Here is a 15,988-nt window from a genome sequence, read left to right as displayed (position 1 = left end):
GGGAATCGCAATTAAGAAATAAAGCCCTAAGATCGATGAGCTCATGCCAGTACAAGTTTTACAATCTCCAAGTGAAAAAAAGAAGAAGAAATAAATTTAAAGGCAAAACGAGCACTCGTCAAGTCAAACTAAGTAACATATCATGACTCTGTGATATCGCACTTTGAGACCCATAACTGGCACATTAAAATCGGGTCGAGTTCTTCCATGAAATGGAGGGGTGGGGAAAAAGGTGATAACGAATGCAAAATTGCGGAAAAGTTTTTCCCATTTAAGCAAGTAGGCAGCTGCCAAGATTGTGTGTGTTGTTGGCCACAAGAAATCCGTTACAATTTCCTGAGCCACACGATTTCGACCATCGTCTGTCACAACAAACACCATGAGTGCGAGTGCGAGTGTGTATAAGTGTGTGTGTGTGTGTGTGGACAGATGCCGCTAAAGATAAGGCAAGATGAGGCGACGACGACGACTGATCCTGGCTAGCCTTCAACTTGTCCAATGGCTTAATCATGGCTCTTAAATCTCCATAAAGTCAGTTGGTTTATGATCGTGATATCAACTAGTTACTACTAACCGATTTGCTGTGAATACGTCGTCTTGAGACCGGCACATCGTAATCCAAGTCCGTATTGGTTGCATTCGAGCTGCAGCATGATGGGGAAACCGAAATGGAGCCAGGGCTCTGCATTTTGTCCAGCATGATCGAAAGATCAATAAAAAAAATCTCCTTTTATTTCCTTTCGACTTCTATTAAAATTTCGTTGAATATTTCGAGTCTGTTTTTTGTTTTTTTTTTCGATTTCAGCACATGATGATAAATGGAGATATTTAAATATATTTAATCCTGGACAATATAGATAAAATATCTCTCAATTGGATTTGCTTCTTCTCGTACTTCACTTTTATATCTTTTTTGCTTTTTACTTGATTCTTTTTTATATTTTTTTTTTATTTGTATTTCTCTCGTTTGTGATTTGCCAAATCAGCTTAAATTCAAGTTTAGCCCGCGGGGACAAGCAAAAAAAAAAAAAAACACCCAAAAACAAAACAAAAATATACAAAAAAAAAAGTACGTTGTTTGCCGAAAACAACAAACACAGCACAAAATGTTAACTAACGCGTTTTTATTTTTGGCCTAAGACTTTCGAATTGTTAACCGCATCTATGAACCACAACGAGCGACGCAACACAAGAGACTGACTGGCTGACTGGCTGACTGGCCCGACCGCTGGCAAACATTTCACTCTACCAAAAACAAAATAAAAGTATCTGGAGTCGAGCTAAAGATACAATGCGGCATACAAGTATGAAGCAGCAGCACACATGTTCGATGCGGACAAGGCAGAGGCAGAGGCATGAAAAACGTTTGTTATGCACAAAAGAACTGAGCGAATGAACTCCTTGCAACTACATACATGTGAAAAAGCAAATTGTTATTGAGTAAGGTAACTAGCCTTTCTACCTTGTGGGGGCATCTTCATTATACCTTGATACCCTAACTGAAGAGTACCAAAGCTAAAGCTGTTAAGATGTTTCTAAAACAAATTGAAATACTTATAATATAATCAACTGACTAGACTGTCTGGACTTAGCGAATCAAATTTACATATATGTATGTCAGTTGTACTTTCTTTCGGGAGAACTTCTTATAAAGGACTAATCTTAGCAAACAGTAAAACGGCAAAATCTAAGCAAACAGTTTTAATGTGCAGTTTTATTCGAATTCTAAGCAGACAAATTGAAATGGCCAAAAAAAGGACTATATTTTCAATATTAACAATACAATCTTGAACCCTTACAAAAGAAAACACGTAGGTCTTGTAAAACTTAAAGAAAATGTATATATTTTGTGTTAATTTTGAATTTAGGCCAAAAATAATATTGGTTCCCATCATATGTATTATATCGATTTATTTTCGGTTCTTTAACTTGCGTGTATTTTGTGTAAACTAATTGGCTTTAAAGTACTTATTACTATTTTGAACTACAAAATGGAATTGAATTCCCAGTCGAATGAGATATATTTGATTAAAATCGAATAACAATAAGTTATTATTCATCACCTCTCAAGAATGGGTAATTTTTAAGCGATTCATACCAAATATCTTTTCTCTCTTTCATATACATTACTTTATATTTACATCCAATGACTGTACATTTAATTTGTATGGAAAATTTTGTTTTATTTTAAAATAAAGTATTTAATTTTTAGCGCATTCTTCAATTCGTCACGTAACAAGTAGAAAATTGTATTACTTTCGCAAAAACCAAAGCATGTCATCTCGCTCTTGCTTTTTCATGAGCACTTTAGCGAACCTGGCGGTGAATCTGTTTCTACCCACAACACAACTAATTCTATATCAATTTGTGTGAAATTTGTTGGAGTTTTTAAAGATAGATAAGATAGAGATATGTATTTGAAACTTTTTAAACTTAATAAAAACAATTTGCTGACCTTTTGGGGTGTCTATGATTTAGAATCTTTTATATTTGATAAAATTTATGGAATATTTTCCGATTTCTAGGAATTTATACAAATAAAACTTAATACTCAGATGTTTAATATCTAATGTGGTCGAAAATGAGTATTTTTGATTGTTACTTAGTTTTTGGGTACTTTGAAACTTACTTATTCTTTAACAAACTAAAATACCTGCAGAAAAATTGTTTAAATACTATAAAAATGTTTGCTATAATTACTATAAATCAATTTATAAGTAGTTAAGTAAAAATTGGAATATAAAAATGATTTGAACACTAAAACAGAACTGACTAATTATAAGATTATTGTTGATTTTTTTTTGTCTTTTCATCTGATATCGAGACTTAAAAATATTAAATTTGACTTAAGCCTTTTACATTTATGGGAATATCTGGTTGATATTTGACTTGAGTTCTATACTCTAGACTTTTGACATCAATTCCCATTATAGTTCTCATATGAGATATTATATTTCATGATACGTTGAATTGTTAGAGTCAACATTCATCTCATACTACTTTATTTGATAGCACAAATATTTCGTTATTGGAGACTCTATTAATGAAGCCATGAGTAAGGGGAATAGTTTTCAAAAAAATATTTTCATAGTATACAATCAGAAATCCCAAAAGTATCGTATGCAGACAAGAAAGCTCAATTATAGGTGCATTCGAAGGAAAAGTAAATGGAATGGCAAGCTCAATTTACACCAAAGATAAAGATGACAACTAAACCGAAACTAAATGGGTGGAAATTGTGGGAAGTAACAGCTGTCTAAATAAATCGAGAGTAATAATTCAATTGTATGTAGAGTTAAAAGGGCGTGATGGCGTTTTTTTTTTGTCGCCTGCACTTCAGACACAAAGGGAATCCTCAACAAGTCGCAAAGCAAAAATGAAGGTCAGGCAACCCGTTTCGACACAAAAAAAAAAAAACCAAAAACACAAAAAGGAAGTTGTTTTCAACCCATTGAAGAAAACTAAAACTTTACTTCCATTTCCCCTTGACTACACACTCCTTTCCTTTCCATTGCATTCTTTTGCGGCACAGCTGCAGTACGTTCGTTTCGTTTCGAATGTGACATTTGACATGATTTGCATGCCAAGTGCCACGCCCATGCCAGTCATAGTCATGATGTCAAAAGTGACAAACAGTGAGTCGAAGGCGGGTGATGGAAACGGAGACGGAGACAGAGCCACAGACAGGGACAGACAGAGACAGAGACAGACCAAGGCAAGTTGAACAAATTTTGTGGAGAACCGGACCCCCTGGTAAAATGTTAAGTATCCAAGTCGACACTCGTTGAGTTTTATTTTCACTTTCGTTTGGTTTTGATTTAATTTGATTTGATTCGATTTGATTTTCTAGAGCAGACACTTAAAACTACGATTAACTTGAGTTGGTTTTAAGGAAGGGGATGGGTCTCCGAAATTTTATTAACTTTCTTTCTTTGTTTCTGTCATTCTGTCTTATCTCAAACGTTTCTGGAAGCCTTTTTCTTTTATTGGCCCAATCGAAAGTTTAGCCATAAAACCTTAAGAAATACCAAAAACTGAATATATATTTATATATATCTAATGCTTATTGCTGTTTGGTATTTTCCTTCTTTCTTTTTTTGCCTTTACACTCATTAAAGTTAAATTGCCTTTTATTTCGCCAGTTTTGTACGTCTTTGTGTGTGTGTGTATCTGTGTGTGTCGGTGTGTATTTTGAAAACAATAATAGCATGTTCATGTCCTTTGAATGTCACGCATCGGTTTTTGAAATTCCAAAAAAGAAAACAAAAGGAAAAAAATAAATAAACCGGTTTTTCCCAATTTCATTCAAACCACCCGCATTCCATGGAATGAAACGACAAAAATTTTTTTCGAATATACCCTTGAATAAAAAGGGGTACATCAATTTGGTAGTTAACAAATTGCACATATTGTCCTGATCATTATGATATAAATATATCAATTCGTTTTAAGTTTAAGTTTAATCTTATTTCTGAAATTATTCTTTTTTTCTTTTGTGCACTATTCTGTTTTCTTGGCCATCGATTAAGAACAATTAATATGAGTATTAATAAATTTTAATTATTTAAAACAAAGAAAACAATTTACCAAAGACAGCACAAAATGTCAGGAGATGGTTTTGATTATCTTCAGGAAGATCAAAATCTTGACTAGATTGATTCCTAGATCTATTTGAACTACAGGTTTAAAAACGTTAAGATTCAGGAAATTTTTGAAAAACAGAAAAGCATCTTGCAATATTGAGAGAAATTTAAAGGTTATCAAGGGTTAACAATCCAATACAATTTCCTGACTCATCTGATATACGATGAGAGCAAAACTTCAAAAAAACATCTGAACTTAACCAGGAATGAGCTAAGATTTTTACAATCTCTTTGTAAAGCCATTCTAAAATCTGTTTTACTTAAAAATGCCTAAAATCTGCTACTGATCTGCATTTTATTTGATCAAATTAATCAATTTTATATGTAAGAGAATCGCCTTATAATTATTACTTAAGAATTTTCGTCCTTGCCAACTTGAATATTTTTATTCAATATTAAAATATTTACATCTAAATTTTGTCTTGGGGAAGTTTACTGACATTTACCAAGCGATTTTGACTTAATCAATTCAACCTGAAATCCTGTTTGACATTATATTTCTTCAATGATTATTTTCATTAAGTGCAAAACCTTTTAAATTCAGTTCTTTTCATTTTGTTAAAATAGTATATTAAAATAGGTACGACTTCAAACTAGCTAAAATGTTTCATTTTAAGTTACATATAAATATTTGATCAGCATCAAAAGTCGTATCAAATTGAAATCCTGTCGTCTATATGATCGGAACTGGGGAATTTAGTTCCCAGATCTATCAAGTTTGATTCAAAGAGCATGTGGATAGATAATGTTTTTATACACTAACTTTTATTTTAATGACCAAAGTACTATGCATAGAAATTTAAAGCATTTCTAGGGTATGACAGACTTCGTTACTATCACTCCAATTCTCTTTAGCCATAGGTCAATTCTTTTTTGTTTTGTGTAGAGAAACCGACGAAAATAAAAACCCCTAATTGCCTTGTTAGGAGCCATCAGCAGCTTTACATTTACCATACACAAATATGACTTACCCTTCAAAATAGCCAACTGGAAACTCTTTGCGAACATGATCATCATCTTTCCACCCACCTTTGACATTCCTATCGGTGATCTGTTGGTGTGTGTGTGTGTGTGTGTGTGTTTATATTTCTATTTGTTCAAAATATACTCAAAGATTTGGTTGGATTTTTTGGAGCACCTTTAACCATAATAATAATAATGATAATAATAAATATGCAAATGAAATCTGTCTTCATTCATAACACCTCATAACTTGTTTCCATTTGCAATTTAGAAGCTGAATAAATAATATATGTAAATTAGACCACGCACATTCACCTACATTTGTGCATGTTCCTACCATACATACGAGTATAATATCTTATGGTATGGTATGGTATATGGTGGTCTCGTCTCTATATCATCTGACAGTATCTTCTCCTTCTCCATCTCCATCTCCAACTGCTGCGCTTACGCAAATACTAAACAAAAACTGGCAGAAAAACAAAAATTGTTTTGTAGGCGTCATATATGTATCTATATATCTATCTATCTGTCTACCTTATGCGTGCGTATATACTTGAATGTGTTTTATCTAAATGATTTTGTTTTTCACTCCATCTCGCTCTTTCTCTCTGACATCTTGTTGCCAACTCGCTGGAAAAATGTCGGAATTTGGGAATTATGGCACCTGGCCGCCAACATCCCCCGATACCTCCTCCCATCACTCTCTTTCTCTCTCTCTCTCTCTACACATTCAACATTCTATTTGGCAATCAAAATAGAAAACTAAACCGAAGGGAGGCAAAGAGTCTTTGGCAAAATGTTATTGTCAAATGTCTCTCCCCTTCTTAATTGAGCAATATCAGAATGATGATATTTTATGGCTCATAAACCCAACTCATTGGGACAAAAGTGACCAAAAAGTGACAAAGGCCAAGGGATGTTAATGATCTCCCTTGGGTTGCCATCTCAAATGTCTGGCGCCCGATGACCGACTGACGCTCAACTCCCGATGTCCGGCATTTGTGGCGTCTAATTGTACATCGATTGTTATGCCATATGTTCGAAAATGGCATTCCTATTGCAATGAACTAATTTTGTACAAATTACAAATGTCTGAGGGTTGGCTAATAGAGTATTAAGTTTTAGTCAAATGGCTTACAACAGATGTAAAAAGGGCAGACTTCAATGCTGCTGCTTATCACTGATTGAACGTTGAATATGTTCTAGGATAAATACATAACACACAACGTGGGATTGAGTATAAAAAAGTCAAACTTTTCAACACCCCAAGAAATTTTAGAGGAAAAAGCTAATTTTTAAAATTTTCAAATAAATTCAAACATATTATATGGCGAAAGGGTTTAGTAACAATAAAAAAAACTTTGGGTTACATAGTTGATAAGCAATAAAAGTCGATTCAAATTGAGGTCCTGTTTATTTCTCTATATGAAACTCATTATCTGAAGAACTATAGTTGTCAGAGCTAATAAATTTGCTATGAATAAAGTTAATTTTTTTGAAATTTCTTCAACGACCGTTTCGGTATTTCAAACAACGATATTTGGCCGTGTTTTTTTTTGGAGGGAAATCTGTTTTGTACTAAGTTTAAGAGGACAAAGTCAAATTTCAATGCCCAAGATCGATTTTTTTTCCAATCAATTCTTTTTCCCCCCAAAATTTAGAAGTTTAGGCGATATCTCGGTTACTTTATTTTGGTTAGTTAGAGGAAATTTGAAAAATTTGCAAATTTTCCTTTTGCCATTTCAAGTTTTTTGACTTTGTTTTGATTTAAGGAAACACAAATTCATTTGGCATTTCTAATTTATTAATACAACAAAAGAAAGTAAACTTTGCATGGCTAACAAAGAAAGAAAAGTTCAAGCTCTCTTATCTTTTGATTATGATAATACTTTTTGCTGTACCCAAAACTGTATTAAATATTGAATGATAATGTCATCATAATATATATACTTTTGTTTAATAATTTGATGTTTTAAGAAAACAAAGTTTAACTAGGCCCAGCAGATTGGTTAAGTCTCGATCTCGATCAACTTCTTGCAATTTCTCTACCCAAAAATGTATCAGATTTCTGATCACTTTAAAACTTGAAACTTTATGGTCAACTACATTATCATCATTCATGGTGATGCAACAGCAAAAAGTCGAGCACAGCATTTGAGTTTGTGCGATCCTTATGTCGGCAATTTCACACATTGTGCCAAAGACCTAAAAATAAAGGCGAAAATAAATATTCGTCGGCCTAAGTAAATCGTTTTCATTGGCAGCTGGAGCGGCATCTTTTGACAATTTGCTGCCTCATATACATACAAACATGGCAGCATTATATTGCTATATCTATCTAGCTATATATCCATTGGATATTGCTGTATCTGCATCTTGAATTTGGATCCGAATGTGCCACCCAACGATAATAACAAACAATTTGTTTGTTTGCAGAACCAGCAGAGAAAACAGAAAACAGCATCATCCAGAGGGAAAAACTGACTGTCAGACAAGGAAATGTTTGCATAATTCATGAGAGAGTTGAGAGTTTTTTTTTTTTCTTCAGTTTTTCAGTTTTGCAGTTTTTGCCAGTTGCAGTATGCACCCACATGGTGGCACAGACGAAACACGATCTTGAAAATTGAGATACATATGTACATATGTATGCATTTATATGTATGTATGTAGGCAGCAGCAAAAAAAAATTGTGGCAAAAAGTTTCTTCTGAACTAAAAGAGTGAGTCGTCCTCATATCGAATATGGACATCATAAGTTATGGCTCGTTGATTGTATTGTTTCAGGGTGTGTGTGTGTATGTATGATACCAAATGAACCGAAACCAAACTTTAAACCAGACATTTGGAAGAATGCAGCAAAAGAATTGAATTTCCATTGCTAATTTTAGCATTTCGATATTTGAAGTGAACAAAAAAAAAAGGAAGAAAATTATGTATAAGTAGTTTATTTGGAGTGCCAGCAAAATCACGACGAGTCTGACCCTCCATCTTTCTCCTCCCTCTTAACAGACATTCAAGTCCTTTAAAAAGTTAATGGGAAATCAGTGGAGGATCAGCAAATACTAAGGGATCACATCTGACCATAATGACAAAAATTTCTTTTGAAATCTTTTGAAAATGCTCAAAAACTTTTGACTTTGCAAAACTTTGTCAAAAACTTATCGATTTTCAAAAGTAACACCTACTAATTCGATTTTGAATTGGAATTTTAGTTATGTTACTTATCAAGTTATATCTTCAAGGGAGTCAAATAATGCCAAAGAACAGCAAAGTATTTCAACTTAATTTCTTTAAGCACTAATTAAGTCAATTTTTTGAGCATTTGCATATCTTTTTTTCAACAATAATGTTGCGATAACATTTTTGAATCTAAATTTAAATCTTAAGAACTAAAACTATGCCAATTAGCGCAAAAAATTGTGATATAAATCATGATTATTTTTCAAATTCGGAAATTCATTATTTCAATTCACCAAGTTTTCAATTCCATTTTAAATTTTCCTTTAATTGAGGTATATTTTTTAGAAATTAAAGAAACTAAAGTCTTTAGTCTATAGTTAGAGTCATGAAAGATTATTTTAAAAAATTTCAAATACTCATAAATTACCCCTATGAATCTCTAATTCTGTCAATTTTTTCACCGATTTTTGAAATTTATATATCAGTTTTCGTATTAGAAAGTAATTTTTAAATTTGTTGAAATATCAAATACAAAAATTTTGACAATGTTCGTAAAAAATTATCCAATGGAAACTCTAACATTTTGCGATTCAAGTAAAGATGGACAACTACATTGATGGAAACTATTTTATCTAGTTACTACAATCGACAACTAGTTAGTATTTAAATTAATCATGAGGGTCTCTTATTATGATATCTGATGGAATAAATCTAAAATTAACTTTTCATCCCTGAAAATTTCATGTGGTAGTAAAATTGTGATGTGCATCTTAATTGCACCCACATATCCGATGATCTTTCTTTGGCCCTTCTCTTGTAGACGATCCTTTTTTTTGTCGAAAATTGGGTATGACTTGGAGTCATCTATTCATTTCTATTGTTTCAACCAGCACAAGGAGTGGCTTACTGGCGGACTGACTGACTGACTGGCTGGCTGGCTGGCTGGCTGGCTGGCTGGCAGCAAGCCATTTCCCCCTGATAATTGATGAATTTATGACCCAAACATGAAGAGTGCGAGCACTTTTCATTCGACACTTTTACTGCAATGACGTTTGTTTTTAGCTTATCACACAAGTCACTCACTCGACTGATGAAGTGCTGCCAGTTGCCATCGTCGATGTCGATGTCGATGTCGATGCCGACGTCAGTTCTTTCTAATTGAACCAGCATAAAGGGTATCTACAAATGCCAAGAGTAAGGGAAAAGTGGAAAGAGATTATACTCTATTCGAGAGGAAGGTTTATAGATTCGAAAAATTCTAGGAAATTCAATCGGTTTGTATTTATGTTTTGCTCCATTTCCAATCTCTCTTCGACTTTATTTTTTTCATAACTGAGGTAATGAGGGTGGTTACGGAGGGGAGGATGGTATTTAGGTATTTGGGCATTGAATGCAGTTGTTGTTTCTTGTTGCCTTTTCAATTGCATTGTTTTTACTCGAAAGTGGCACGTTCTGACCATTTATGGAATTCAGCCAGGCGAACAGATGAACCAATTGACCAATTGTCTGGTAAATATTATTATGCAAAACTTTTATAAACCCAATGGAATGTGGCCAATACAAGTGGATTAAAAGTATTTTAAACTATATATATATATAAATTTTTTTTTTTGAAAATATTGATGAATCATTTTATAATCTTTAGAGACCGTCATTTTGTTTGTAAAGTTTTTGTTACCTGTTTATTTATTCAATTTTGAAACTTGATTTTTTTTGTATGTTCAACTATTTCCCAGGCAATTAGAACTTCCTCCAATTGCATCTTCTTGCATCCACTCAGCTAGCATGCAACTGCAGCTGAGTCATTTCAATGCCCATGCGCACAGGCACTTCGTTTTTCCAAGTGCAAGGTATAAAGAAAAAAAAAAAAGAAAAAAACTTTTTTGTATTTTGTGGCAGCTGCAAGCAGGCCAAGAAATCCGCAATAATTGCTTTTGCTTCAAGTTGCCACAGTTGCTCAAGTTGCTCAAGATGCTCAAGATGCTGGAGTTGCAGTCACCTCTCTCTCTCTCTATCTCTCTCTGTGCATTGATTTGCAATTACGCACCAAAAAGTGTCAGACACAAGGCAACAATTGATAAACAAAGGAAAAAGGGAAGTGAATTGTTGCTCTTGCCTTGCCTGGCCATGCTGTTGTCTCTTGTATCTGCATTGTTGTCTTGTGGTTATCACTTGAAGTGCTTGAGCAACGGCAACAACAAGACAAAATACACCCAAAGGCAATGAGCTTGCAACACTTTCCCAAGAATTTTCAACTTGTAAGACACAACAACTTTCGATTGCGTGTATTGTCTCTGCCCCCCATTCCCATTCAATATTTGATTTTTTTCTTCTTTTTGGGGGTAATGTTGTAACCTGAGACATAATGAAGATGTCTCCTCTGTCTCTGTAGCTTGGTACTGGCGCAACAGTAGCTCAAGAATGTTTAAGAAAAACAGAGAATATCACAAGATAAAGGAGAAGAATATGGAAAAAGGCAAACACCAACAACAACAACAAAAAAGTATCGCTTGAAGGGCCTCCTGCAGAGACTTCTTTCATATGCCATCCAATTACCGCAAGTATCAACCTCGAGTAGCAACGTTTTGTAATCGTATATGCCGCCAACGTCATTTCGCTGCTCTCCCTGTTGTTGTTAGTTGTAAGTCATAAAAATCCATTGATGAAACAGTCGTCAGTCGAGTCAAGAATGAGACCACTGACCACTTGGAGTCATTGTCAGAGTCAGTTAGTAGTACCCTATGAATGAATGCAAAACACATTGCAACCTCATGTCTCGTCTTCATGCTGGGTTTTTTTTTTCGCTGAAATTGCATTTAACCCAATTCCTTTCCTGGCCATCTTCTCTCTGTTTCCCTCCCTCCCTCTCTCTCGCTCACTCTCCTTGGCAAACAAATGAAATTAAATAAATACAAATTTTTATGAGCAAAGTGTTTACTATAGATTTTGAATGCCATTCAATATACCAAAACCAAACAGATTTTTCTTCTTCGGTTTGGTTCGTCAGCAAGTCAAGTGTTTCTAGGAATGCCTATATCTTTCTTTCTCTCGCATTGTCTGTCTATCTCTGTCTGTTTTCTCAGCTCAATGGAAATGCATAGAAAAATAATATCTACACATTATATAGATACCCAAATGTGTGTGTGTGTGTGTGTGTGTGTGTGTATCTATCTATGAGTACATCCATCTATTGGGCACATTCCTCATTTTTATGATTGCGGAAGATATTTCTCTTTGAGGCGTGTTAATTGCAGTTATAAAACAATAGAAATACTTACATAGATGGCAACAATTTTTTTTATTTTTTTGTTTCTTCATGTCATCAGACCAGAAATTTTTACTAAAGTTTTTATAAAGCCTTTTGAAAACCGTCTGAAGTTGAAGTTATCGTGTGTGTGTATAAAGTGAAAGAAGACGAAATGTATCTTTTTTTTTCCCCCTCATCTTTCTTGTCGATTTTATTATTTTATTTTTTATTTGGTCAGGGTTAACGTGTGTAACGGCATTTATAATATGTTTCGGACTATGAGTCAGTTAGATGTGTTCATCATAAGAAAGAAGAAATTTTCGCACTACGCATAAGTGAAGAAAATAAAATCTTCGATTTAGTCAATAAGATATAAAGTTTCTTGAATTAATGAGGCTTACCATAAGTCAGGATGAGTGCGCAATACACAGAAGGAAGTACAGTAGATGCCGGTTATGACGATACTCAAGGTACAAGCAATATAGCTCCGCTATAACATTATATACATTTTTGATCAGCACAATGAGTTAAGAAGCCTAAAATCTTATCTAAACATGTTTTTTCTTTATTGATTTTAAAGTATAAACTCCACCTTAAAAATAAAAGAAGAGTTCTCTTTATTGTTTCTGGTATTCTCAAATACAGTAGAATTCGGTTATAACGTCCGTTCGGTTGTAGCACTAAAATTCGATGAGTGATTGGTTGGTCCCAATACAAACTTATATGAAAGGGCCTCTGCTTAGTACGTCTTCCGGATATAACAACGAAAATCGTCGGTCCCTTGAGCGTCGTTATAAGTTAAGGTAGATAAAGCCTAACTTTTACATTGTTCAACATACATTTTGGTAAAATCCAAAAAAAAAAAAAAAAATTGTGGGTAATTTTATAATTTTTGTATTAAATTTCGTTTAGTTCTATTTTTTTTTATGGACAAATTCTAGAAGTTTAATTGTTTTTTTAAATGTTTTGTGATCGCAAAGGCTAAATTTCTTATAATATTTTTGATCAAAACTCTTGAAATATTGTTTTGACAAGTACATATAATTATATACTTCCCTTCTGACTAAAGAGATTCATCTGAATCAAATTATTTTTCACACAAATTTTTTCCAAGAAACTAATTTAATATTATTATAATAAATTTTGGAACAATCATTAATGAGTATAAGAAACTAACAAATTTGCTTGGCAATCGCTTAAAAAATAACAAAATTATAAATTTAAGACTATAATTTTGTTCGATGGTTCACATGGGAACCTTAAGATATAGTTGTTCGATCCAGCTTAATTTAAGATAAGCAATCCAATAAAACAAAAACCAACATAACTATATTCTTGAACGATCATTCACATTAAGAATCATTTAAATAGTGATTCCATTTTGCTTTATTCGAGATATGTAATTCAATGTGGATAAGCCTAAATGCTAAATTTCCAACCTTCGACATATGTAGAGTCCAAAATCGGAATCAGCAAGACAATATCATAGAAGATAACCCACAATATGAAGCGTCAGTATAAAGATTTAATGATCTTCAGGAAACCCGATCAATTCACCAGGAAATAGCAAGAAGGATTAAACTAAGTACAGCCATCTAACATTTCTATATAATAAACCTAACTCATCTAGCTGATAAAGAATATTCGTATATTTATATTTCATCTGACTGAAAATGATTTTTTCTCTAAAAACCTGACTAAAATTTATATGTAATTTTTGATACAAATAGATTGTTCTTCAATATAAACTTTTAAAAGATGGAAAGGATAGATTTTGAATACGAAGTTTGATCATTTTGTATCAAGTAGTGGTTTAGAATCAAAATATACTTGTGACTTGTTAAATATTACTCACATATTATATTAGATTTAATAAGTCACTAAAATAACAAAAATTGCATTACTAACTTAAGAAAAGTTAGTAAATAAGATACACAAAGTTCAACTTTGACAGACACATATTACTATCCCAATAAAGATAATACAGAAATTCAACATCTACTATCTCTTGATAATATTTACTTCTAGTTTGACTCATAATGTGATGATTAAATCTATACATTAAGATAGTATAGACCACATCCGGCAGACAAGAGTATGGGCAGCTTCCACCCAATAGATTGTTGAATGTTATACTACATTTAGGAATTTATTTAATTTAAAATCAAATTTCATTAAGTCTTCAATTCAATTTTAGGAATTCAAAACAAAAATGACCCAAAAAAAACATAAAGCCTCAAACATTATCAACTTACAATCAGTGTAAATATATAGACAGGCAGGTTGTTGAGAATCATTTGTCACTCTTTAATAAAAAAAGAGGATCAATAACCTATGGCAATGCTCAACATTTCCCTTCCAACTTCTACATTTATTTGAAATGCAAAATAATTAATGAAATTCGAGTACAAACTTCATGCATATGACGTCAAGAGATCCATTCTATGTATGAGCATATTTATTTGTTACTCTCTGGGCGGAAATTACATGACTAATGTGAAAAGGAAAACCAAAAAAAAAGTAATGAATGATTTCATTTTGGTTAAATTGCTATCAACAGTTTATCAGTCATGTTCAACTTGGCTTGAGTCAAGATTGTTTGTTGTTTTCTGTCGGCCACCAACAAAAATTTCTTCATTCTGTTCCATTCTCTTGTCAACACATACGGATTACTATACAGGTAAATATATTTATATATGTTTTTAGGTGAAACTCTCAAGGCTATGCAATGTCTGACAATGATGATGATGATGGGCATACATCAGCAGGAGAAAAGCTTCATCATTATGCAATAAATCAATCATTTATGTTAAAGACGTCAGTGATTTTCCCCCAATATACATACATACATACATATATCATTTATGCATGATTGATCTGCTACTTCCAAAAATACATATATTAACTAGATATATCAGCTACTGCCTACGCATTTGATAAACATAGCAAAACAAAAACCTATTTATATATTGTCCAATATTTAGTTGATGGTAAAAGGGCAAGCTATTTTTAACAGATTGCACAAGCCAATTGCAAAAATACAAAAAATCCAAATTCCAAAGAAATACACGTTACCAGTTGAACGGGGAGTTTATCTTATCACAAATGTTTTTTTTTTCCCCCTATATTTTTGCAAACGTAATCAAGGAACCGGTGTGTGCGTGAGAAAGAGATAGACCATTTCGACCCCGTTCATATAAATAAACAATAATGCTCAGAAATGCGTCTACAAAAGCTCGGTATATAGTTTCTCTGATAAGATTAGATTATGGCCGATATAAGGTGACTGCAAGTGCGAATACGAGAGATATATTTGGCTTAACCCACGTACCGAATATCACAAAAAAAAAAAAAAAAATGAAAAAACAATTTACAAATAAAAACAAAATTTTCAAGTGTCGTAAATCCACAAAATGTGCAGTTGCTGGAACCCTTCAGACATATGTACTATATACATATAGCGAGATAAAGCCAACTGACACGAGACAAAGAATTTGTCTCAGCTCCACAAAATATTTCTTAGGAATTTTGTTGATATTTATTTAGACTTTGCAGATGTTTGCAATAAAAAGAGAGACAGAGAGATAGAGGGAGATTTTAGAATTCTATTTGCCTATTCGGTATAAAAATGGGATTTATGCGACTTAGCAAGTTTCTGAGATTTTTGTCGTTTCATGGAAATTCCATTTCGCAGTTTGTTGATCATAAATGTAATCCTTTTGCTTCTTTTTTTGCATTATATATTTCTATGCTCTTCCGACAGTCATTAAGCTAATATGATGTCACGCTCTTGGCATAGTCAACGAATTTCTACTATGTCCCCGAAAGTAGGCTATATAAAATTACACCAGAAACGTCCTGTAACTATGGGTCTATAATTTGATTGTATTTTTATTTGTTTTTTGTCTCTTCGTTAAATAGCTAAAATAACTCAAAGGCATAGCCATTTACAA

At 33.0% G+C, this 15,988-nt stretch overlaps 1 protein-coding gene across 2 annotated transcripts in view; it reads right to left on the bottom strand.

The window, feature by feature from the left end:
- The window catches only part of LOC6643039 (breast cancer anti-estrogen resistance protein 1), a 51,886-nt gene that overhangs the window by 25,671 nt on the left and 10,227 nt on the right, over positions 1 to 15,988 (bottom strand). The window contains exon 1 of one of the 2 annotated variants that reach the window (XM_002065933.4): positions 575 to 1,030. The exons of the other annotated variant lie outside the window; for it this stretch is intronic. Coding sequence (XP_002065969.3) covers positions 575 to 700 — 126 coding nt within the window. The 5' untranslated portion in view covers positions 701 to 1,030. Of the gene's footprint in view, positions 1 to 574; positions 1,031 to 15,988 lie in introns of those variants that run through there. 2 annotated transcript variants of the gene reach the window in all.

Source organism: Drosophila willistoni (genome assembly GCF_018902025.1).
Source record: "Drosophila willistoni isolate 14030-0811.24 chromosome XR unlocalized genomic scaffold, UCI_dwil_1.1 Seg41, whole genome shotgun sequence".
NCBI lineage: Eukaryota > Metazoa > Arthropoda > Insecta > Diptera > Drosophilidae > Drosophila > Drosophila willistoni.
The sequence above is the reverse complement of the archived record's forward strand: the minus strand, read 5'-3'. Positions and strand labels throughout refer to the sequence as shown.